This window comes from Ahaetulla prasina, chromosome 2 (genome assembly GCF_028640845.1).
Source record: "Ahaetulla prasina isolate Xishuangbanna chromosome 2, ASM2864084v1, whole genome shotgun sequence".
Classification (NCBI taxonomy): Eukaryota; Metazoa; Chordata; class Lepidosauria; order Squamata; family Colubridae; genus Ahaetulla; species Ahaetulla prasina.
This window is the reverse complement of record NC_080540.1, coordinates 175,568,092-175,594,236: the sequence shown is the minus strand read 5'-3', so window position 1 is coordinate 175,594,236 and position 26,145 is coordinate 175,568,092. Positions and strand designations below refer to the sequence as shown.

At 42.7% G+C, this 26,145-nt stretch overlaps 1 protein-coding gene across 5 annotated transcripts in view; it reads left to right on the top strand.

Moving 5' to 3' along the window:
• Positions 1–22,941, top strand: part of PLXNA3 (plexin A3) — a 71,321-nt gene extending 48,380 nt beyond the window's left edge. For all 5 annotated transcript variants that reach the window (XM_058172531.1, XM_058172529.1, XM_058172533.1 and 2 more), the window contains 16 exons: positions 905–998; positions 2,295–2,534; positions 3,992–4,135; positions 5,307–5,541; positions 7,618–7,760; positions 8,718–8,974; positions 9,256–9,322; positions 9,660–9,806; positions 10,538–10,697; positions 10,848–10,951; positions 13,095–13,191; positions 14,985–15,178; positions 17,128–17,297; positions 17,631–17,843; positions 21,190–21,340; positions 22,108–22,941. In XM_058172531.1, coding sequence (XP_058028514.1) covers positions 905–998; positions 2,295–2,534; positions 3,992–4,135; positions 5,307–5,541; positions 7,618–7,760; positions 8,718–8,974; positions 9,256–9,322; positions 9,660–9,806; positions 10,538–10,697; positions 10,848–10,951; positions 13,095–13,191; positions 14,985–15,178; positions 17,128–17,297; positions 17,631–17,843; positions 21,190–21,340; positions 22,108–22,203 — 2,512 coding nt within the window. In that variant the 3' untranslated portion in view covers positions 22,204–22,941. The remainder of the gene's footprint in view (positions 1–904; positions 999–2,294; positions 2,535–3,991; positions 4,136–5,306; positions 5,542–7,617; positions 7,761–8,717; positions 8,975–9,255; positions 9,323–9,659; positions 9,807–10,537; positions 10,698–10,847; positions 10,952–13,094; positions 13,192–14,984; positions 15,179–17,127; positions 17,298–17,630; positions 17,844–21,189; positions 21,341–22,107) is intronic.
• Positions 22,942–26,145: the final 3,204 nt, after the last annotated feature.

The following is a 26,145-nucleotide window of genomic DNA, read 5'->3' as shown; positions in this document are numbered from 1 at the left end:
TTGATAATTTCTTGTATCTCCTTATACTTCAGGGCTGTTGGAAGGACCCAGATCTCTTCCCTGCTCCTGAAGATAGATTTCTCCTAGAAAAATGACTCATGGTTGTTGTTTTTTGCCATTGATCTCCTGCTTCACTTACTCATTTAGGGTGATGTGGAAAACATTATACATTCAATTATAACTTCCAGTTTCTTTCACTGGAGTAAATGTTTCATGTTCATGGTAATAGATGGATACTCATATTCACACATATATTATTTGTGTACACACACACACACACACACACATGCAGTTGTGCACACAGATGTCTTATTCCAAATGCAAGGAATGGTATTACCAATGCATAAAAAGATACCCCAGTATTATAGATGCATAATGCAATTTACAGAAGCTGGAAAAAATAATACTTGGCAATTGTAAGATCATCTATTGACTTGAAAAATATGAGTATTTTTGTATTTTATGTAATAGGGATGCAGGATAGACAGGCCCATGTATGCAGGGGCATTTGTAATTGACTTGTGGAATGTAACATTGTTATTTTCCCACATCACCTAAAAATCTGAACTTTCAAAGTATTCTGGTGAAAATTGAATTATGAAGTGAAGGAGGCAGGACAAATGTTGAAGAGCCTTTCTTCCTGTTCGGTTTATTAGATGCAAATTTCTTTTACTCATTTGTTTTGGATTGTATTTATGCTCTGCTAAGTACAGTTTGAATTCTAGATCTGAATGCCTCCCAGGTACCGTGGTTATAGAAGTACCTGGTGTGATGGCATCATGAAAATGCGGACTAGCCGGCCCTGTGGGTTCTGGAAATGCTAAATTTCTCTTCTCTGACTATGTTTTCCCTTTAGTGTTTGTAGACCAAAATCTCGGTTTCTTTTCTGCCCATCTTTTTACAGTGGTAGCACCAGCCTCACAGTGAGTGGGACCCACCTCTTAACAATTCAGGAACCACGGGTTCGGGCTGCTTATGGCGGGTTAGAAACCATCAATGTGAGTCTTCTATGGCAGATGAAAACCTACTGGAATCAGAGTTTAGATCTTTGCATAAGGAACAAAGAGAGAATGAGAGAGGGTGTTTCCAGGAATACTGTAGATTAATTTGTTTGAGGGGGAGAGTTGCAGAGTCCATATTTATCACAATATTCCAAGGTTCAATGTGACATCAGACCATTTTGCAGTACTGGGCAATTTGTACCTCCTGGGTTTTTGTACAACCCACTGCAGTTAAAATCAAAATTAACTTAGGGAATCGCTGAGTAGAAGGGTAAATGGAACACAGGTTGACCCTGCAGTGTGCCTTCTTATTTTGTAGCCTCTGATTCACGAGTGAAAATGGTCTTGACCAAAAATTATTACCTGTCCATTGTGTACAACCAGCTGCAATTACGATCAAAATTAACTTAGTCAATCTCTAGAAAGAGGGTGAATGGAAGACAGGTTGGCCCTGCAATGAGTCATAATGGCATAGTGGTTAAAGTGCAGTATTGCAATCTGACTCAGCCCACATTCAGAAGTTTGATCCTGACCAGCTCAGCCTTCCATCCTTCTGAGGTCAGTAAAATGAGGACCCAGATTGTTGGGGGAAATATGCTGACGATGTAAGCTGCTCACAGAGTGTAAAGCAGTATGGAGAGGCATCTAAGTCTGAACGATATAGCACTGTTCTTAGTTTGTAGTCACCGATAGCTTATTCGTGAGTGACCAAAAATTATTACCAGCCCATTTTCATACATTTGGAATTCCCTGGAAGGGCAGACAAGAAATAAAAATGACAAAACCTAAAAATAAGATTGCTGTCTTATTCCAAGAGAAAAAAGAATATATTTCCAAGATACAATTAAGAGTGGGGCAGAGAATGTGGCAGCTCCCTTTAGGATCTAACTGATTATGTTGAGGTGATCCATGTGGTGTGGGCCCTGCTAAAGTATTGAATGGTGCATGTATAAAGTCAGAATTGTATATATTCAGAAGGCCATGTGATTTTCTTGTTCATGAATACCTAGTTCTACAAGTAAATGTTACTTTTAAATAGGTTTCAAATGCAAAATGCATAGAGGATGCCCAGAGCATTGGACTGCTGGGAACACACCTCTCTTCCCAATCTTTGAAAAGACGCATACTGTATAGTTGAAAGCTAAGAGCAATGCAAAGATCAAACCGCAAAGATGACTATGTCTATTTTTTTGCCTAAGAACGGGCACAGGATGAGGGCTGATCTTAGAAGGGCAGAGCTGATGGATGCCCTCTGTGGGACTTGTGTGTTTTTTCTGGTTTGCTTCCCTGCAGAGTTGTCAAGTGCTAAATGACTCCATAATGTTGTGCAAGGCTCCGGGCATTATACCTCGGGAGCAGGCACTGCCCCTTGGAGGTGCTCACCCTGATGAGTTTGGCTTCCTCTTGGATGATGTGGCTGCCACCCGGACCCTGAACCGTTCTGCTTTTACATACTATCCAGACCCGACTTTTGAGACCTTTGGGCCCAGCGGCATACTGGAAATTAAACCCGGATCCCATGTTGTCCTCAAGGTATTGAAGCAGTCTGTGTTGGGACTTTGAAAATATAATTGTAATGAGGTTCTCCCAGGGTTTTAAAATGCAAGTCTTTCTGGAACCCGCTTATTGGAAGCCATGCTCACGACAAATGCATTTTTTGCAACGTTATAGGCATTAAATCATTTTGGTGAGAGATTAGATGGCTCAGAAAAATAGAGGGTCAGTAGGCTACTATGGCAAATACCTCTTGTTATGTTTGAGCCACACAAGTGCAGAATTTAATGGGGGGTGGGTATGAGTTTTAATGTTTTGTGTGGTTTCTTCCCTTTTCTATAATGCAACTTTTAAACCTTTGCCCAGTGGTGGGATTCAAATAATTTAACAACCAGTTCTCTGCCCTAATGACCAGCTGGGTGGGCGTGTTCATGTGGGCATGGCCAGGGGGTGTGACAGGCAGCACTTGGCCCCCTGCACCCCCCTGGGAGCAAAAATGGGCTGCGGGGAGGGCACCCTGGGCCTAGTAGGCCTCCCTGCAGCCTCCTGGGAGCAACAATGGGACACGGGGGGGGCTGCACTGCATCCCCTGCACCCCGTTTTGGGCCTAGTAAGCCTCTCTGCACTTACCTGAGAGCCAAAACGGGGCGCGTGGGGACTCCTGGAACGGGAGGGGAAGGGCCAGCCAGCAATTTAACAACTGGTTCACCTGAACTGGCCCGAACCGGCTGCCTTTGGCTGCATAAAGGTGTTGTGACTACATAAAGACATTTTTTTGGGGGGGGGAAATAAAATTAAAAGCTGGTGCAAGATGTCCTGAAAAATATTCTGAGAATCGAGGACTCTGCTCTTCTGTCTTTCTCTCTCTCTCACTCTCTCTTTTTTTTTTGGCCAGTTCCTGGCATTTACTTCCAATTTCTGGCAAAAAATGCCAATTGGATAAAATGGATTCACTTAACAACCGTAGTGTTAACAAACACTTAACAAACGCTACAAAAAATGCTGCATTTTTGGTGCCTTGACTTACAACCGCAACGACTTATGATCGTATTTCTGGACTCGATTTTGGTTCTAAGTTGAGGACTACCTTTATCAGTGGAAAGGTAAAGCTTGCAGGAAGGGGCAAGCGATGTTGCACTGTATGTCCCTTGCTGTCAATTCACAAGGGAAAAAAATAAAAGTTCTCTAAATGGCTTACAATCAATTAAAAAAAAATGCTTGCTCAGAGGGACCAGCTACTGTAAAAGACATAGCACAGAAGGAAAACAGGATGCCAGAGTGGAAGTATGGATACAAATTCAGGCACTAATTTGTAAAGATTCTTAACAATAACCACCAGAATATAGTTTTCATGGAGGAGGGTGCTGATATTGTCTTTCAGCACATATAATATCCTGTTTTCCCCTAGTTTCTCAGTGACTCTTAAACATTAAATTAGCTCCCAAATTTAAACTGAGGGTGGTATAATTGTATATTTCCTATATTTTTCTTCTCAGGGCCGGAATCTGATCCCTGCAGTATCCGGCAGTACACGACTCAACTACACAGTGCTGATTGGTGGAGAACCTTGCACCCTGACAGTCTCAGAAACCCAATTGTTGTGTGATTCGCCAAGCCAAACTGGAGAGCAACCAGTCATGGTACACCTGATTTGGGGGCAGGGTTGAGTAAAAGACTTCAATGGCTTGAGCCATTCACCTCCATTCTGGGGAGCGTCACTAATGTCATGGGCAGATCAGAACTTGTCCAGTTAATGACATTTTACATGCCTTAATATAGGTAGTCCTCAATTAGTGACCACAATTGGAACTGGGGCTCTGTTGCTAAAGGACCTTGGTTCCTAGGTGGAAAATCACATGATCACAAGTTGTGATTTCACCTCCACATTCTCCACTAACTCTGCTTGTTGAAAGCCAGTTGTGAAGCGCACTTACACTGATCATTTGATTGCGGGATACTGGAATGAATATAATTGTGCGCTGATTGCAAAGTGCCTGAATGGTTATCATAGGAACACAGGATGCTGAAACAATTGTAGATGTAAGGACTGGTTTAAAAACTGCTTTTTAGTTCACTATTGTAACTTCAGATGCTCACTAAATGAAGCAGTCAGTTATTGAGGACTACTTGTATGATATTTTTTAAAGTTGATAAATCTCTGGGGAAAGAAAAATTTCCCCAAGACATATAGTTTAGATTCAAAATTGACACAAGTGATTTTAATCATGTCCAGCTTTGTCAAATACAAACAACTTCCAGCTACAAATTCACATCTTTACTTGAAACTTTTGGATGTGGAGAAGATGCAGAGTTCCATAAGGAAGCCCTCCCATATGAACAGGCATGAACACCAATGGGAAAACCTGAGGTATTCACCCAAACTGTGGGTATTGACTCCTGACCTGGTTGCTGGTTGAAAAATGAAGAGTGAATAAGAAAGGAAGACTTAATGACCTGCTTGTGGGATCCAGATGGTATCTCACTGCCAACCGCTAGAATTTGAAAGCGAGCATAGAAATGGGACCTTAGTTCTATCCAGGTAGATGATTCTCATGGAAAGCCAATCATTCTCTCTCAGCCCAACACACCTCACAGGGCTGTTGTTGTGATGGAAATAGGAAGAAGGCATGTTTGGTGTTTTGTTGCCTTGAGTTATTTGTAAAAATAATACAGGAAGGGAGGGAGATAGATAGATAGATAGATAGATAGATAGATAGATAGATAGATAGATAGATAGATAGATAGATAGATAGATAGATAGATAGATAGATAAATAGATAGATAAATAGCATTGCTTTCTTTTCCTTGCAGATCCTGGTGGGAGGTCTATCATTCTCTCCAGGCACCCTTCACATCTATCCTGAGGCAGCCTTGCCTTTGCCAGCTCTGGTGGGCTTAGGGGCAGGAGGAAGCCTCCTTCTGGGGGCTATCATTGGGGTGCTGGTAGCCTACAAACGGAAGACACGGGATGCAGACCGTACTCTGAAGCGCCTGCAGCTGCAGATGGACAACCTGGAGTCACGGGTGGCTCTGGAATGCAAGGAAGGTACTGACCGGAATGGAAATTGGTGGAAGTGCTATAAAACTGCCAAGAAGTGGTCAGAGACAGAGGGAGGGGCATTGTCTTTGTTTCCAAGGCTGAAACGTTTCATCAATGTCTCCATTGGCATACAGCCCTGACTAACGTCATATTCAGAGATGCAGTTCTCATACATCATATAAATAAATCTAGAATTTTCCCCAGCTCTTTGTAACACCAGGGCTTATCACCGAGCTAGTTTTGTTTGCTTCTTATAGACTAGAGGGATCCTTTGTTTTCTCATTCTTACATCAAAACGTATTTTGTATAGCCACAAAGTCATGGAAGAATTCATAACATTTCATTCCCTCTTCTGCTCTCCCAAGAGTTAAACTTTGGCAAGGGAGGAAGAGAGGGCACCTTGACTTCCATGCATTTGCATATGTATTTGCATATGCATATGGAACAGACCAAGTTGTGACTCACACATTGGACAAATCCAAGCCAAGATCCTTTTCTCTGCAGTGTGGCAGCGCCTTACGTTTTGGACGAAAAAAGCTCATACTGAAAAGTAGAATGCCAATGGTTGTACAGTACTTTATTTTCATGCCTCTTAGATGTATGAAGATAAGGGTGTGTGTGTGTTTGTGTGAGTGCGTGAGCACACAAACTCACACACATACACTATCCCAAGAGAATACCCTACAGGACTAACCTAAGGTACGTAATGGCCAAGCGGAGTGCATTTAATGGCATTTTCACTTCAGTTGCATAGTATCCAAGACCAATTGTTAAGGCAATCTGAGACGGAAGATCCCACAAGCCTCCTTACCTCTCAATAACAAGAAAAAATACACTAATAATGCCTTAAAGATGAGGGGGAGGGGGTGACCATGACACCCCAAACCAAGTGGTTTGAGGCAGCCCTGCCTAATGATAAAACACTATTTTTAGCCCAGAATGTTTTAGAGCAGCGGTCACCAACTGGTGGTCCGTGAGAAAATTTTGGTGGTCCACAGAAAAATTATTTGCATTTTTAATATTGCACTAAATCAGGGGTCCTCAAACTACGACCCCTGGGACAGAAACATGCAATGATTGTTTGTGTTGCTGCAGACAGTCTCCCCCTTCGGGGTCTTTTTGTGTGGGTCAGAGGAGGGCAGAAATTCCGACTTGGGGTCTGCTTCAGCCTCTTGGTGCAGGGCTTTGGGCAAAGGCTGGAGGGAAATGCTGCTGGTGGCGAAGAGCCCGAGGACCTTGTTCCAGTGGGACTGCATCATGGCCTGGAACTGGCTGATCATCTCAGCCCACTTAGCCTCCAGGCGCCTGTACCTGGCTTTGCACTCCTGCAGGTCTTCCCTCTGCTTTGAAAGCCTATGCTCATAGTCCTCAGTGAGGTGCTTCTACTGAGCCTCCTTCTCAGTCAGATCCAATTTGAACGGAGTGGTTTTGCCAACTCTTTCTCTTAGCTCCAACTCCTGCTTCCTGTTGGGGCCCTAAGGAGCCCCGGGTGGGGAGGGGAGGGGCGAATAGAGGCTAACAAGGCACTCTTCAATGTGAGTGGCATTGAATTGGCCACGCCCACCCAGCAAGTCATAAGACAGATCATATTAGTGGTCCATGGGATTTAAAATTATGAATTTAGTGGTCCCTGAGGTCTGAAAAGTTGGTGACCCCTGTTTTAGAATAAAGGAAGGGCATGCAGAGAAGAGATTTGAAGAATATTATATCACATGCTTTGAGCCATTATTCCAGTCTGAAAAGATAGGTTTACTTCAGCCAGTTTCATATACATAAGAGGAAGGATGGTAGCTTCAGAGATGTGATGTGGTTCCAGTTGCCAGCTAGCCTCAAAGGAGAAATTAAGAATTTAGATTCTGTTACAAGAAGGCTTAGCGTACACTGGTTACATGTTGCCAAAAATGCACATGTAGTGTGTAAGCATGATGATCTGCAGTCTTTTCCACATGGAATATACCTGTTCATTTTTGCTGCCTGATCTGCTGAGGCAGGGCTATTGACTTGATGGTTAATTCTTTGGCTCCATTACGGTCAAAAGGAGCAAACAACTCAACACTTTTAACAGTCTTCTACCTTCTTCAGCTTTTGCTGAGTTGCAGACAGATATTAACGAGCTGACAAACAACATGGATGGTGTGAAGATCCCATTCCTGGATTATCGGACATATGCAAGGCGTGTGCTCTTCCCGGGGGTGGATGATCACCCGGCACTTCAAGAAACCAGTGTGAGTGCTTGTCATGGAAAAATGAGACCTGCGTGACATGCTGTCTTAACAATAATATTAAGTTGGGGAGAAATTGAGCAAGAGAGGTTGGTTTACCCTGAGGTTTGGTACACCGAGACCTTTATGTTTCGATATCTCTGGTATCATTGTCTCCTGAACTTGTCAACTCAGATGCTTGTTCCTGAAATTATTGAGGCTGACTCTGCTCCTGATATGATGGATCGAGGAGTTCCTTCTTTTCACAGACCAGCACAGAGGCCCCTTTAGTTTGTAGATAATGGCCATCAAGCTAACTTCTTATTGATCTTCATTTCCACTCTTGTTAAATCGACAAAGGTTGCATTCAGAAGCAATATTTCTAATGGTATCAAAGAGTGGAAGCAAACAGGGAAAACTACCCCATTTTATGAGATTATCTATCTTTCTGCCTGTCTGTCTATCTATCATCTATCAATCTATCATTTATCTTATCTATCTATCTATCTATCTATCTATCTATCTATCTATCTATCTATCATTTATCTTATCTATCTATCTATCTATCTATCTATCTATCATCTATCATTTATCGTCTATTTATCATTTATCGTATCTATCTGTATTATCTATCTGTCTGTCTATCTATCTATCATTTATCATTATTTATCATTTATCATATCTATCTATCTGTCTATCATCTATCATCTATTGATGTCTGTCTGTCTGTCTATCTGCCTGTCTGTCTTGGGGCTACTGGAAATGAAGTGGTATGGTCCAGCAAGACAGTCTGCATGTTCCAAAGTGCCTAGAGGCGGAACAGATATGTGAAGTCAAGGGCAGATAAAAAGATTTTCCTGGTTGTGAGCAACGTTCAGCCTATGGCATGTGGAAAGCTGCAAGGAATATTTTTTCACTGCCCTTGCTAGCCATGTTGCCATATTGGCTTAGGGAGCGGTTTCTGTTTTCTTGCCTCTGCAGACACCACCAAGCACAGAGAAAGGGCTCCGTCTCTTTGGGCAGTTGCTACACACTCGGCCTTTCCTGTTGACCTTCATCCACACCCTGGAAGGCCAGCGAGGTTTCTCCATGAGAGATAGAGGCGCTGTTGCTTCTCTGACGATGGTGGCCCTGCAGGGCAGGCTTGACTATGCTACTGGGGTGCTGAAGCAGCTGTTGGCTGACCTCATTGAGAAGAATCTGCAGAACCGCGCCCACCCCAAGCTGTTGCTCCGCCGGTGCGAGACCTTCTTTGATTCCCATGCTCCTCTCCTCCTGGTCCCAATTAAATGTTGCTATTTAACAATTAAATTGGCAACAGCGAACAGTGCATGAATCTGTATTATCAACAATATTATCTTGGGATAGTCAGAACACAAATTTCAGACACGATGTTAGAAGAGTGGAAAGATCCAGATCCTTTTTCTTCCTTTTCACAAAACACTACTGCAGGCATAGGGGACTACTACTTCCATCTCACAGTCGCAAGCAACACTCCTCTATCTTTCTCTTGTTCCAGGACGGAGTCAGTGGCTGAGAAAATGTTGACTAATTGGTTTACTTTTCTGCTGCATAGGTTCCTGAAGGTAAGAGTGCCTGAAATCTGGGTTCACGAGTCCCTGAAATTTGGGCCACCTTTGGCTCTTCAGACTTACTCTGTTACAACCCTGGAATCCTTAGCTTCATCAATTTAATGATACTCTTCGCCCAGTGGGAAATTTGAGTGAAAATGTTGGGCGTTGTTATTCAGCGATAGAATGTAAGCCTTAAATGTGGAAGACCTTAATCCTTAGGGCTTCCCTTAAAAAAGAACAGATAGATTTGGTGAGAATAGAATATACAGAGCCAGGTTTACCTATCATCTCATTTGCTACCTGCAGATTCCGAGGTTTTCTGCTTCAAGCTTGTCTCTTCCTTACCTAGGAATGTGCTGGGGAGCCATTATTCATGCTGTTCTGTGCCATCAAGCAGCAGATGGAGAAAGGCCCAATAGATGCCATCACAGGCGAGGCACGCTACTCGTTGAGCGAGGACAAGCTCATTCGCCAGCAGATTGATTACAAGACCTTGGTGAGCTCAGGGAGTGGCAACAGAAGCAGCTAGGGAGCCCAACCACATATTCCACTTCAATATATCATGGCTCCATGTGGAAGAAGGGGCTTGTTGCCTAAGTCATTCTAAGCTTGCAATTCTGGCTTGGAGGCGTCTGCGCCACCAGATTAATGAAGCATTCACATTTTGTAACAATTGGAAACCTTCCTAAGTGGGTTAATTACTTAATTTCAAAAATGGGGGAACCAGCCTGGAAGAAGCAGAGCTGTAGATAGAACTGGGAATTATGGGTGATGTACCATGAAAGATTACATTGTGCAAAATACCATAACGCTACAGAGAATCGGGATTTGATTGGTACTCTGCAAGGTATTTCATGCTGGGCCTCAGCTAAGGTAAATGCAACAGGTGACAACAACTGGTTGGGAAGATCTAAAGGCTCTTCAACAAAGTAGCCAAATATTTTGTCCTTCTGTGAATTGGCCTCATCTAATTTCGGTATTACAAACCCCAAATGCAATTCTGTTATCTACATCCATATTTGGCAAACGTTTTTTTAACACACTGAACATTGAAACACTCGTTGGGAGCTGCGTTAAAATGCAGAGGCCTAAATGTGTAGTTTTTCCTTAGCTATGGAAGTTGAGAGAAGTGGGATAGTTACTTCTCATTCCAAATATCAGTTCTGCAGATGTGCATACATGTGTATCTTTACCGTGACTTAAAATGAGATTTATTTTCCCTGCTAGACATTATTATGCACCCCTTCTGAGCCACCTGGGGGACCTGCAGTGCCTGTTAAAGTATTAAACTGTGATTTGGTGACACAAGTGAAGGAGAAGCTTCTAGATGCTGTATATCGAGGAGTACCCTATTCGCAGCGGCCACGAGCGGAAGACATGGAGCTAGGTATGAAGACAGGAACATGGCAGAAAGTAGGAGGGGTTGTGAGCATGGAATGGACCTGGGTAATCAGCCACTGGCTTAAATTTGTAACAAAATAGGAAGAGAGAATAATAAAGCCAACTGTCTTCCCACTCGTCTTCCGGTTTATCCCAGAGTGGTGTCAGGGTGCTGGGGGACGGACCATCTTGCAGGATGAAGACGCCACAAGTAAAATTGAGGGAGACTGGAAGCGGCTCAACACGTTGGGACATTATCAGGTATTTGCCTTCCTTTTCTGGACTAATCAACTGTGAGGTTGGAGGTTCGTTCTCGGAGTTCAGAACCTCCACCTCATCCTCCACCTGAGCTAAGGCAGGGGTGAAATGCTACCGGTTCGCACAGGTTAGGGCGAACCGGTAGTAAAAAAAAGCTACCGGGTCATCCAAACTGGTATTTCCAACGATCAGCTGTGATGTTCGATTTATATTCGCTGGAAAGCAGGAAATCCTGCTTTCTAGTGAATTTAAATCACGTGGCACAGCTGTTCCCTCCCCTCACTGTTCTACTTACCTTCTTCGTATATAAAAAGTTTTATTTTTACAATCATATCAAATAATTCATCCAATGTACAGTTATATACAATTAGTCGGGCTTGCCCAGTCACCACCCCCCTTTTTAACACTCTTCCCTCTTCTACCTTCTTCTACTTTCCAGACCTTCCTCTCCTTCTCTTATCTACATCCTCTCCTCCCTCCACCCTACACCTTCCTTCTCCCTCTTCTACCCCTCTTCCTTCCTCTTCTCCTCTTTCCTACCTCCTACTCTCTCTTTTCTCCCTCCCCACCGTTCTAAAATGGTAACTGGGCAGACCCGACCCTGCACTAATTATATTTATACATCTTCAATAATCTCTGTACATTAACCAACACTCCATCTCTACCAAACCCCCCCCAATTCCCCTCCCCCATACCCCCCACCCCGACTTCCCAGAACAAAATGCAGGGTATCAAAACTAACAATCATAATCTAAAATAATTCCTAAATTGTAATCTCTAGTCACACCACACTTAGTCACACTCTCAATTCCCCTCTCCTTCAAAAATATTGTTCTACTTACCTTCTTAAGCCTCCTTTTTCCACATGCAGCATGCATTTGGCGCTTACCATGCATGTGCGGGCAGCAAACCGGTGGCAAACCACGGAGAATTTCACCACTGAGCTAAGGATATTCATCACCATCCCTAATTAACTAACTTAATATGTCTGCTTCAGTTTGGGACTAAAAACTTCAACAGTGTACGTGAACGTATAGTTTTAGCTTTCTTTTAAAGTTCTGAGTAGTTTGTATTAGAGTAGTTACGCTTACCATAATATTGCCAACAGTCAACACATTGTGAAGATTCCTTTAGTTACCAATAGAGTAGAATCCACTGAGATTAAGAGGGGGAAACTGAATTTCGCTGAATAAAGACACCCCCCCCCCCCAATGGCTCTTGGTTTTGGATTAAGGCTTACCTCAAAGTGCTGCTCTTAATAGTATTGGGTTGCCTCAGAGGTCCTCCTCATGTTGGCGGTTTGTTCTTGTATATTTTTTTAGAAATTAGTGCAATTTATAATTGCTTAAATTATAAACTAAGAAGCTTCCTGTTCAGCTTTTGGCTGGATCATGAATTTGATCAGAGGGCTTTGCCCAGACTAGCTTTCTCTTAACCACTCCAATATTTACATGAAGGGCAAATACTGTGATGATAGGAAGTTAGTAATCCCTTTAGAGCTATCTGCAATCCAGCAGTATTGTCACCTACCACAGGCTACTGTGGTAAACAACAACAGCCAAAATGAAACTCAGATCACATTATGTAGGTCATAGTATTTATTGAAGAGTATTTAAGAATTGATGTGTGGGCATATTCTCTTGACTGTATGATTGTAGATAGTTCTAAAAAGTTCACAAACTTTCTCTCATTTCTATACCCTTACTCTATGGGAATAATGATTCTCCTCTAATTTATAGAGTTTACAATGACTGTGTAAAATGCATTAAAAGTTCGAAGTGTACTGATAGAAGAGAATATCAGGGTTAAATTGTGGGGGTCCTTGGTGCTCTCTGAGCTTGGTGGTTTTCTTGCAGAAGTTTCATTACCAAACTAGTTGCTGGGATGGTGACATCATCAGAGCACTGATAATGTTACCCAGTTTAGTAATAAAACATCTGCAACCAAACCACCAATCTCAGAGAACACCAAAGACTGCAGAGTTTGAAGTATACTATATTAATGCTAAGTATTATTATTATTAATGTTGTTAACTGGTCAACATTCCTCTTTCTTCTCTTCCCCCATCCCAATCCATTTTATCTTTAAACCCACTTTCTCCCCCCCCTCCTTTCCACTCCTGCCATCTCTGCAATTTAACACACAGGTAGCAGATGGCTCCACGGTGGCCTTGGTTCCTAGGCAGGCATCAGGCTACAATATTGCAAGCTCCTTCACTTTCACCCATTCGCTGAGTCGCTATGGTAAGGAATGGCACCTCCGCCCCACCCACCCATCCTGATCTTCACCATCACAGAGATGCATGTCTGCCCTGAATGACTTGCATATCCCAGATTTTTCTCCAGCAGCATCACCTAACATTGCAAAGAAATGCTTACTTCAGTTCGGGTGTGAAGGTACTCTAAAACGTAGCAGGGCTGTTTGTGTTGCCTGGATCTCTGCCAAAGTAGCATATGAGATAGGTTGTCCCTGTTGAAGCACTCTTGCAAAGAATTATTTGTATTTTCAAAGGGTTCCCAGGCAAGGGAAGAATCCATGTTTCTTGCCCAAGGAAAAAAGCAGCATGGGTAACAGAGGGAGGGATATGGATGTAGATGACCTCAGAGTAGAGTCTTCAATAGGGTTTCCAAGGGAATGGGGCCACCTCATTAAGATTTAAGTAGATGGATAGAGACTAGGGCTATGCAGAGATCCAGATTTAAATAGAATAGAATAGAATAGATAGAATAGAATTTTTATCAGCCAAGTGTGATTGGGCACACAAGGAATTTGTCTTGGTGCATATGCTCTCAGTGTACATAAAAGAAAAGATACCTTCATCAGGATACAACACTTACAACACTTAATGATGGTCATAGGTACTAATTTAACACTTAATGATACAACACTTAATGATAGTCATAGGCTACAAATAAACGATCAGGAAACAGTCAGGAAATATTATTTGGAGGGCATAATATGTGGGCATGCCCTTTGCACCTATCAGGAACACCTTTAAAGCAGCCATGCACGTTTCTGGGACATGTTCCATACATGTGGGGTAACTTGCAGGAACTCTTTGAAAATGCATTTTAGAGCAGTCCAGATTTTCTGATTTAAGGAGCCGAATTCTACAATCTGTGTTTACCTTGTGCAAATGTTCATCCTTTCTCATTTTTTTGTAGTTTTCCAAACACTGAAAATCTTACCTGCTTGCAGTTCACTTTACATTTTTAAGGCTGTTGTTATAACCATAAGCTGCAGAAATTTGCTTGAAAGTAAGAAAGAAGTCGAAATGCTTCATTTTCAGGGCTTGCTCTTAATTCCTGCTGAGTTGCAGCATGTTTGTCCTCCTTGAAACTGGAAGGCCTACTTTTGAAGTTGTATATTCTGACATTTGGGACTTGTTTTCAGGATAAAGCCTTTCCATCTTTTGTCTGAGCCCTTATAAACTGAGATTATAGCCTTGTGCAAATAAGTCTCTGTCGTTGCCATTTTATGTGGCTTGGCATGCAGAGGCATGTCCTATCTCTCTCTCTCTCTCACACACACACACATAGGCTTTATATGGTGCTGTGGATGCTTCTTTGCATGAGAAAGGCCATCCCTATCCTATGTGTTTAGCAGCCCCGCAAACCTGAAATCTAAGTTATCAGTATTTCCGTGATCAGTCTTTGACAGGCAGCTCTTGCCACGTCTGAATTTTATTCCCTGGGTTTCCTCCCAGCATTATCCTGGCCTAGCTGTAATTTTGCTTGCTATTCCAGGCACGAAATGTCTATAATTTTACAGCCACTCCCACTTTGTGGTTGGAGCGGAAGGGGTATACTTTACTTGGTCTCTGGAGGGGTGAGGATGATGGTAATAGTGGTTCTGCTCAGATTTCAGGCTCTGAGCCTGAAAGAAAAAAAAACACCCTTCCTCTGGATATAGAAAGGGTTTTCTAAAAGTTTAATCAGGGCTGGAAGGAGCTGCCTGGAAAGCAGGCTCTTTGGCCCAGGATTGAATTGAGCAAACTCAAAGTGACTTCGTTTCTCTCCCCTCCCAACCCCTGCAGAGAGTTTGCTGCGTACCTCCAGCAGCCCAGAGAGCTTGCGCTCAAGAGCTCCCATCCTCACTCCAGATCAAGATTCAGGCACCCGCCTCTGGCATCTGGTCAAGAACCACGAGCATCTCGGAGACCCCAAGGAAGGGGAGCGAGGGAGCAAGATGGTTTCTGAGATCTACCTCACCCGGCTCCTTGCCACCAAGGTATGGTTGGAAGGGAACTGGATCTCGGAGTTAGTAGACAGGTTTAGTCTTCACCCCACATCACCCTACATAAACACTACAACCTGGAATGGAGGCATTCAAGCAAGATAGTCTAAGTTTAAATCAACCCTTTATTTATTTGTTTATTAAATGTCTATGCTGCCCACCTCACTGATTCAATGACTTTGGGGGACTTACAATAGAATAAAAAACAGTGCTAAATAGCAATTAAAATTAGAAAATTTGAATAGAAAAGTTAAAAGTTGATGGGTGGCCTGTGGATGAAAATCTTCTCTACCCTGTCAGCCACCCCCCAACATAGCAAGCCCCTGTCAGGGCCCCAGGCCAAGCAGCAGAGCCAGATTTTTAGGCTCTTCCAGAAGGCCAGGAATGTAGGGGAAGACTTCAACACCAACTGGAGAATATTCCAGACGGCGAGGGCCACAGCAGAAAAGGCTCTTCTCCTGAACCCCGCCATCCAAATTTTTTTGGTTGATTGATGTCTTTCATTGGAAGATAAGGTATTGCAGTTTCAGAACCAGTCCTTTACAAGTCGACCAAGAGATTTTTCAGCCTTTGTTGGCTCTAAAACTCTTGCCTTCAACAAAACTTTGGTAAAGAGGCATTTCTCCAAATTTTCTCTCCAAAATTTCAGTTTTTGTTCAATCTTGCCAAGTTCTTCACATAGAAAGCCCAAATGTCCCTTCCGAACAGAACATTGTTTAACCTACCTCCTATCTAGCAACAGGAGCAGGAACATTGGTTCCCTTGCTTTGGATTCTGTGCTATTCTGCCGCATTTCAATGCTTGCCAGCTGACATCTAAATAAAGTTTCAAGTGCTTTATTGACACTGCAACATCAGATCTGACAAAATCAAAGCTGTAAATTGCCAGGTAGTGAAGAAGAAAAGCAAGTATCATTTGAAGCCTGAATTGTAGTTGTGTAAATTTGTGTTCCGTCTCTCTGTGCGTGCTTGATTTAATTACACTATTGTTGTCTGGAACTTTGTGGTAATATTATTTGGTAATATATAGTAATGCTATCAAGATCCTCACAGAGCAATCATTCTCATGTACCTTGGCAATAGCAGCAATAATTTAAATTGATGTGAAAGTCGCTTCTGTTGAAATGTAGATGCAATTTAAGCTTGTGGATTTTGAAGGGATTAATGTTATAGTTCCAAATCAGGGCCATTTGATATAGATTTATAGTCAAACTCTAGTAACAAGAGTATGAGAGCAGCTGGGAAAGAATATCTGAAACAGAACATTGAGCCTTGTTATTTTTCTGAGAAATACTGCAATTAAATTTATTCTCTGACAGTTGTTTACAGTACTCCTTTTATTTTCTGTGGGATTCTAATAAGGACCTTAGTTTTTGCAAAATTAATGATTCTCCCTTTGCATAATTTAGCATACTATTTTATACACATTGATCTAGACACCATTTGGCAGTTTTCAGTTGAGGAGGCAACTGAAAAATGGGCCAGTTTGGGCATCTAGTAGAAGTAATGGGGGACAAATAAAATGCACTCCTGACGATTGCAAGATTGGCTTTGCCAAAGCAGGTCTGTACATTTTTCTCCAAGGTTATGAAGGCTTAAAATCTGGTAATGAAATTGCCATTTTCAGGATCTAGGAAGAACTCCTCAGATAGATATTGTGAGCCCCTCCAGAGTTGTTTGCTGAGATGGACAGTTATAGAAACGAAATGAAATGAAATGAAATCAATCAATCAATATTGCTAGATTCAAATCACAACCTCTACTCTGCCAGATGTTCCACCTACCATTATTGATCACTTCTGTTTGGTTTTGTTTGGTGGAATTTTGGTACTTCTTAATGAAGGGCGGGGAGTTAGGAAAGGTCGTTGTGATATCCCCAGATTAACAAGTTGTTCTTTCCAACCTCCTGAAAAGAAATATTCCAGAAGTATTTGTCTTTTCCAGGGTACATTGCAGAAGTTTGTTGATGATCTGTTTGAGACAGTATTCAGCACAGCACACCGGGCCAGTGCCCTTCCCTTGCCCATCAAATACATGTTTGACTTCCTGGATGAACAAGCAGAGCGGAGACAGATTGGTGATCCTGATGTTCGACACACCTGGAAAAGCAACTGGTGAGAATTCTGCATTTTGTTTAGTTGTCAACACACACTACGGCTGTATGTCTGTGAACCACAGCTGGAAACCCACAGCCTAGCATGGCTGAGTACCTACGGTATCAATCTGCTTAACTCAGAACTGAGCAGGTGTCTCCTAGAGTTCACACAGCTTTAAGCAAAACAAAACAACTGCACTCTTCAAAAGCATCTAATGAAAGAATGAAATTCAACATCAGCCTTTAACTCCCTTTCATTTTCTCTTCTTCTTGTGACAGATCATTTGGCTCAAGTGATGACAGTTCTTCCAATATCAATGTCTCATACCACTTACCTCTTTCTCAATTCTAGTTTGCCCTTGAGGTTTTGGGTGAATGTCATCAAGAACCCACAGTTTGTTTTTGATATTCACAAGAGCAGCATCACGGACGCTTGTCTCTCCGTTGTGGCCCAGACCTTCATGGACTCGTGCTCCACCTCTGAGCACCGCCTGGGCAAGGATTCCCCTTCGACAAAGCTATTATATGCCAAGGATATCCCTGTTTATAAAGGCTGGGTGGAAAGGTGAGGTGCTGGATAAGCGGGGAGAGCGGGGAATATGGATGATGGCACTAATTGGCAGATCACTTCCTCTTCTAGGAAATGGCAGTTGTACCATCTCCAGATCATAGACTTCATATGCATGGCAAACTCCTAGTTAACAACACACAAGTGCTCTGTTCACAGTACATGTTGTATCCAAACAAATAAACTCTCTTACTTAATGATATGATGAGCTAGTTTACATAACATGCTAAAGCAACCGAAGGGTTTCCACAACATGCTGAAATACACACTAGCCAACTGCATTTAGCTTAATCATCTGGTGTGAACTCAAGTATGGCTAACAAAATCAAGCCTGCTTGATTGAATCACTAAAAGATGTGTGGGTATGTGGCCTCCTCTTCCTTCCATTACATCAGGGGTGTCAAACTCGCAGCCTGCGGGCTGGATGCGTCATGTGCTGGCCACACCCACCTCTGTTTTAGTGAAGGGGAAAAAAGTCACGATACATCACATGACGACGTGACGACACGAATTTGACACTGCTGCATTACTTAGATAGAAGAAGGAATGGGTCTCTTTTCAAGTAGCAATTAAGGCAGAGGGGCAGGAGAACCCAGGTACTAGATTACTATGTATGTATCACTAGTGATGGCTAACTTTTTTGCCGTCACATGCCAAAAGTGGGGGGAAGTACGGGGGATCGCGTATGCGCGTGCCCACACCCATAATTCAATGTCCCCCCGCGCATGTGCTCATGACACCACCACCACCGCGCACCCCATTTTGGGCCTAGCAGACCTCCCTGAAGACTCCGGAGGGCAGAAACAGCCCATTTCCCAACTTCCAGTGGAACCGGAAGGCCCATTTTTTATCCTCCAGAGGCTTTCTTGGAGCCTGGGGAGGGCGAAAATGCCTTACCCACCCCTCCGGGGGCCGAAAACGCCCTCTTAGAGCCTCCGTGCGAGCCCTGTACTTACCTGGCATCCAAAATGGCCCGCGTGGAGACTCCTGGGAGGGGAGAGGCAGCTGAAAATCAGCTGGCCGGCGCACACATGCACACTGGAGCTGAGCTAGGCCAATGGCTCACGTGCCCGCAGATATGCCTCCGTGTGCCACGCGTGCCATAGGTTCGCCCTCACAGCTGTAGGGAGTCCTTGACAGATTATCATAGTTGAGCCCCGAATTTATGTTGCTTAGTGAGACAGTTAATGGAGTTTTGCCTCACTTTACGGCCTTTCTTGATGCAGTTGTTAAGTGAATCACTACAGCTGTTAAATTAGTAACACGATGGTTACGTGAATCTGACTTCCCCATTGACTATGCTTGTCAGAAGGTTGAAAAAAGTGATCATATGAGCCTGGGACACTGCAACCGTCATAAATACAAACCAGTTGCCAAGCATCCGAATTTTGTAAGTATGACAAATAGCCATGTCGCTTTTTTTAGGACTGTTGCAACTTTGAACAGTCACTAAACAAATGGTTGTAATTTGAGGTCTATCTGTACAGTCGGACTCATGTCTTGACCCAAAGAATGGCCAGCAGTACTGCCTCACACTCAGTTGATGATTCCTGGGTAATCCTTGATATTTTATGTAAACTTGGGCCATTACATGATTTCACAGAAAAAGGTAACAAGCCATCAAGTTCGTTTTTTCTAAGTTTGTACAGAATATTATCCTGTGAGAAATTTGTTTACAATACACTTTAATCCAAGGGACTCTTTTCCTAAGTATCACATGTGGCATTCCGACTCCTTCAGCCATAACTTTTAAGGATCAGTTGTATGACTTCTTGCTGTTTTGAGGTAAGAAATATGAAGGTTATGCTGTATGCTGTAAAATGGGCCAACCCCACAGCCCCCCCCCCCGACCTATCAACTGTTCTGTGTGCTAAGAAAAAGGAAGTCGTAAGAAAAACAGTTGACCCTGCCTCATGTATGCAACCTCTTTAGGTTCATATGGGGGTTTTTTTCCACAGTTTTTTAGGAACTTGGGCTCGTCACATGCTGCTAATTAAGCTTTTCTGCATACAAAGCTTGTCGTCTGCCAGTGAACTAAGGCCATCAGCACAGATCTAGTGGTTATCCCATTTGAGGAGAAAAGAGTTGGCAAAGCAGGAATCGACCATTCTCATGTTAGAAAGAACTCTTATGTCAGCACAGATGAAGTGCTTTCTGAGGCCATCAAGAGAAGGCCAAATATCTATTGACTCAGAAAAGAAGGCGCAAAAAAGCCTAGAGTTTAAATCTTGGAGTATTGATTGATATAACCTTTGATTTATCTATATATATGGCTTCAGTCTTGTCCGCAATAGAGATTAATCTTGCCGAGTCATGTTTGTGAGCTTTCAACCAAATCAGCCAATTATAAAATAAGGAGTTATTTGTCTAGAGAGCTAGGATTTACAGCTATGGGTATCTGAAGCTTGACACTGTCCAGAAATTATAGCAAAAGAATTTATCCACGTAATCCATGATAAATCTGCCCAACTTTCTCTAATCTAGGTTGACCAATTTCCAAATTTCCCAACCCGCACAGACATTGCTGAAAATTTTAGAAGTCTTTCCACGTATTGGGAGAGTGTCATGATTGTGGAAAGTTAATTGATTAGGTTTAGACATTGTTTTGGTATTCTTTCTTACAATTTTCAGTTTGAGATGGGGAGTGAGTTGCCATATTAAAAATAGAACACACAATTCATTTCTTGGACTTATCTGGAAACAGTTGTAATTGCATGCTGTAGATTGTGTCCAAAATTAAGGAATCATAGGAAATAATGGGTCCATGTAGTAACCTTCCACATTTTTTTTAGAGTATTGCTCTTCATTATCCAACTGCCCATGATCAAAGCTGATGTCATCTAATATATGTAGGGAGGTCTGAATGAAGATTGAATTATTCCAGATTGTGGCACTCTAGTTCCTTGATGCTCCTTTTGATTGCTTTTCTGCCTTATCATCCCAAAGTTCCTGGCATTATAGCAGCTCTCTCTGCCGGTTACCAAATTTGGCATCTATGTCCCCTCCCACCGCCACCTGAAGTTTGCATGCCAGACTAATGATTAAAATTAATATTTATCCAAATGTGCCATTTATGCAATATTTGAACTAAGTATTTCAGAAAGTACAGCTGGGTGTCAAGGATGTTAGTTTGCTAAATTTGTACACCGGCTACCCATTGGTGTACTCAAGGCAAAAATCAACTACAATGAATCCAGAAAAATAGAATTGCATCATATTTATGTTTATAAGCATTATGTTTAGGATTGTGCTTGTTTTTTCTCTACTGAGATGAGACGGAGTCATCTACCATATCTGCAGGTATATGAAATCCTAAAACAATATTTGTCTCTCTATGTTCTAGGTACTACCGGGACATCACCAAGATGGCTTCCATTAGTGACCAAGACATGGATGCCTACCTAGTAGAGCAATCACGTCAGCACGCAGGGGAATTTAACACGTTGGGTGCACTGGGAGAGCTCTACAGCTATGTGGGAAGGTACCGTGATGAGGTGAGACCGTGGCTAGGTTGCAACTTTTCCTTTGCCCTTCCCCTTCTGAACCAGTCTGCAAACCCCCCACCTGTCCTCAAGGGAGTTGCCAACTAGACATCTTATAGGGCAGAGAACCTGTCTTGTTCAGTGGAGGCAGGGTGGCATCTGATTAGATGTGTTCTCAGCCAGCTCCACTGGCAGTCTCTACTTTTGTTCAGCTCCGGGGCCTCTCATAAAATTAGTCCAACGGTTCAATAGCCAAGGGGTGATTTACGGCTTTGGAGAAGGTATTGTGACAAATGGAGCCTTAACTTTTAATATCTGTGCCACCCTTCCATCCATTTTCCTCTCCTTTTTAGTTTCCCCCTCTATGCCTGTCACGTTTTTACCGCTTGAAAATAGGTATGTCAGTTTTCGGACGAACGGCCCTGTTTTACAAATGGTTTAATCGCAAGGAGCCAAAGATCTGTGAATCTGTCCCAGGAAAGGAAGCCTCTCATTTCCAACACTCTTAACTCCAGCCCAAAACGCCATCCTAATAAGTGGGCAATCATCTTGCCAGCCTTTTTTACTCCTTGCCGTTGAACATCCAATTTTACTGGATATTTTTCTCCATCCTGGTCCCTGGATCTTATACCCCTTTTTGCCCCTGGGAGTTTAGTGCTTAGCTCCTCCTGGCCTCTTTTGCCTCTCTCTCCCTTTCTCTCTTCCTCCTCTTGGACTGAAACTTTTGCTTCCAATCTCTCCCCACCCCCACCCTCACTCCCGCCTTGCTCTGCTCTCAGATCCTGACTGCGTTGGAACGGGATGCTGCCTGCCGGAAACACAAACTGAGGCCGAAGCTGGAACAAGTCACCACTCTTGTTTCGGGAACAAGCTGAGGATGCTGGAGGGGGCAGGAGGGCAAAGGGAGCGGGCAGCAGGCATCCCGGAGAGGTGTCTCCTGAAGGGACTCTACCTCCAACTTGGCTTGTGGCCCCACAAAGGGGAACAGACTTGATCTTTTTAACCTCCTGGGGGGGCAAGAGACCTGTGACCTTTTCCCCTGGGGTGGCAGAAAGTCACTGTGGTGCCTCCCCTCCCCAGCCTTCAGTCTGGAAGCAATAACAAGCACCCGCCCCTCCTCTGCCTCTGCCTTGGGAGGAGCCACCCAGAATAAGCAATGAGGTTGGGGTGCAGCCTGATCATGCCCCCTCCCCCTCAAGCCGGCAGCTAAATGGAAACCCCCCCCCCAAATGTTTGTGGACCCCTCCCTTCAATCATACCGATCATCTTCCTAATCCCCCACTCCTTGTTGGTAGCTGGTGGAATCTGCCCTTGTTCTGTTTTTGGTAACCATGGCAATTGGATATTTTTAATCTTACCTGACAGTGCTCCCCCCGCCCCCCCAAAAAAACAACATTCACTCCTACCCCACCTGTTGTGCCCTCACTGGGTGCAGTGCCTTACTCATTAATTTATTATTGCATCTTGTTAAGATTATTGGCTGTAAATGATTCCATTCCCTGGGTGTAGAGATTTCAGTGTAAAAAGTCCTCCATCCCGCCCCCCCCTCACGCCCCCCTTGACCCTTTTGTTCTTAAGAGTCTGTGTAAATATTTGCACTGCAGCCTGGAGGGATTCAGTCCGTCCCCCCCTTCCTCCCAAAAAAATAAAATAAAATAAGAATAAGAATAAGAATCCCCCTTCAGGGATTAAGGAATTGTGGTGGGGTGGGAAATGCCCCTGCAGCAGCATGGGCTTTTTATTAGTTCATTTTATAATTACTTTTTCTTTTGCTAAATAAAAGCCTGGAAAAAAATACTGTTCTTGATATGATGTGGAGGGACTGGGGGAAATGCCAGAAAATGGGTATTCCGCGGAAACAGGCCCCCATCCTCTTGCATTCTGATGTCACAAGGAGATACTTTGGACATGGTATCCCCCTTGGGCAGCCTGGCTGTTCTTTTGAATTGCAGCTAAAGTGTGGGACAATGCCAGTTCATTTAGGCATTACAAATGTTGATATATTTTTTTTAACAGTACCATTCTAGCTGATTCATCTGCCTGCATCAACTTCTTCTTTTCCCCCAAGTGTGTAACCCTTTTTAGTCACTGAATGTGTCTGCCACTAATCTGCTTGTGTATACCGATCAAGGAAGACTTATAACCTTAAGTACCCATTGTGGACTGAGCCAATTTGGGCTGCTTACTCACCATTCTGAATGAGTCTGTCAGAAACCTTAAGGATGCGTACTGGTCATGAATGGGTAACGTGTCTGCTGCACAAAGCAGGGAGCCTGTTTAACCTCGACTGGGGCAGGGAATTCCTCTGTTGAAGTGCCAGACTGACCTCCAAATACCCAAATGAACTGGGGAGAAATGAGATGTACTGTACCATTTCTGAGGATTGTTCAGCGGTGGAATTTACGACTGTGTTTCCCCGAAAATAAGACCCTGTCTTATATTTTTATGAACCCCAAAATAAGCGCTTGGCCTTATTTTCGGCGAGGTCTTATTATTTTGGGGCGCGTGGAACAAGATGAGGCTCCTCTTGCCATCTTATCTGATTCCCAGCTTTGCGTTTAAATATTTTCAGGGAGGGCTTATTTTTGGGGGGAGGTTTATTTTAGCACATGTGCTCAAAAGCCCGATTGGGCTTATTATCAGGGGATGTCTTATTTTCGGGGAAATGGTAACATCTTTCCATGTATAAAACATCTTTCTATGAAAATATAACATTAACATAACACAGCAAGGCAAAAGTCCTTGCTTAGGCATCTTCCAACTGGGCTTATTTTCTATTTGCAAAGAATGGTTTTAAAAGGGAGAGAGAAAACGGTTTTAAAAAGCGTTAATCTACCTCAAATCTGTTTTGTTGGGTCAGCTTTCCACCACTTGCTGGATCACATGGGACCAAGTTGCTTCCATTCTTGTATAGGGATTTGATATCCGTCATCTCACTTACTTTCTGTGGAGACCCAGACGATAAAAATTGCCAACATTTCAGTATATTCAGTATTGCCTTCCCACTCTTTAAAGACATTTTAGTTACTGGGTTGTTGTTTTTTTAATGTGATTGCCTTAGCAGCCTATCTAATATGTGAACTGATGAAGTGGTGTTAAGTTTTTCATGCTTTTGTGCCTTTAATTAGCAGTTTCCCCTTTACAGCTTCTGCTCCTTGTTTCAATGTGGGGATAACACCAGTGAACAACAGCAATAATTTATTCCCTGGAAGAGATTAAGTCATGGTTGACTTCTCCATCTCTTCTTTTGTTCACTTATAGTGTTATAATGAAATTATTATTATTATTATTATTATTATTATTATTATTATTATTATTATTATTATTATTATTATTATTATTATTATTATTATTATTATTATAGCTCCCCCAAACAGAAACAGACAATTAATATATAGATAAAATCCCACTGTTAATGCAGCAAGTCACCAGGAGGAAACTTCTAATTAAAGCTGTAGAAACTGGGGTTGTGAGAGAATATAGTACAGTACTAAATTAAACGTGCTGTGGAACCACTGTTTTAATTTCAGTTTTCATGTGCTGAAAAACAAAAAAAAGCCCTCTTAGTAGCACTAGGGAGGTCAAGTGTGAAAACCATCCAAGTTATTTCACTTACGTAGAAATGTAGCACTGCCTAATGCTTCCTTTCATCTCTTAACCACGTATGTTTGTGCGCTTCCATATGTACTTCCTTGCTGCTTCAGTGTCCATTGAATTAAAAGTTACCTGTTGCTGCTGGGGTGCCATTTGCTTCTGTTGTTGAGTTGTTCTGAGACAGTTATCCTGCTAAAATCCAGGCATTTTTTTAAATGTTAAGCCCTCTTAAACCTTTGGGGCATCAATTAAGCATCCTGCATGGCACTGCTAGCTGACTTGTGGCATGCTCCTTTTTACTTGGTCCAATATTTGAGCACCAAAAGAAAAGACAATTTATTCTGGGCCCAACTAACTATGAGTATGGGATAACAGAGCAAACTTTGCAAGAACAGTTAGCAATAGATAACCTTAATGAACTAACAACTCCTCTCTATGCTTCATATCAGAGATTTCGTTATGTATCCCAGTATTCACAGAAAACAGAGCCAGGGCAGTTGGGAAATTGTAGTCTGTGTAGAAGGCCGAGAGCAAATCTATGGCCTTGTTTCAAATGGAACGTGACAGAAAGATGTATCACTTACACATTTACCTTGACAGTATGTATAAGCAGACTACATCTGCTTATACAAACAGGGACCAAATATGTGTGTGTGTGTGTGTGTGTGTGTGTGTATATATATATATAGAGAGAGAGAGAGAGAATTGTCAGCTCTTGAATTAAAATGTTCTGATAGTTGAATGGCGCCTAAGGCAAAATTGCTCAATCTGTTAATTTATGGCATACATTTTGAAGGGATATTTTTTTTTAGGAAATGGGAGAAAACTTTGTCGTCTGGTTCCTCCCTCCTCCTACTCCTTCTACTCCAATCGGCTGGCAACCCATGTTACTCAAAGAGCTTTTTCTGGAGCAGCTCTTGCTCTCTATTCTTCTGTTTGCTATTACAGTACCTTACTGTAGACAGAATAGCAGCAAGTCTATGAAAATCTACGTACTTTGTTGCTTTCCCTACTTCTCCTTAACCACAGCACAAACATGCCCTGACATATATTTCCTCCTCCCCCCCTCCCTGCCCTATATAACTGTTGTCTTCACTTTATCCCTAACTCATCAATGAGACAGGCTGAAGGCATCCTTAGGTGTACCTGTGCTAAAATAAAATATGGTCCAGACACCCTCCAGGTGCAAAATCTTTTAGGATTTGTTACCTGATGACTTGAAG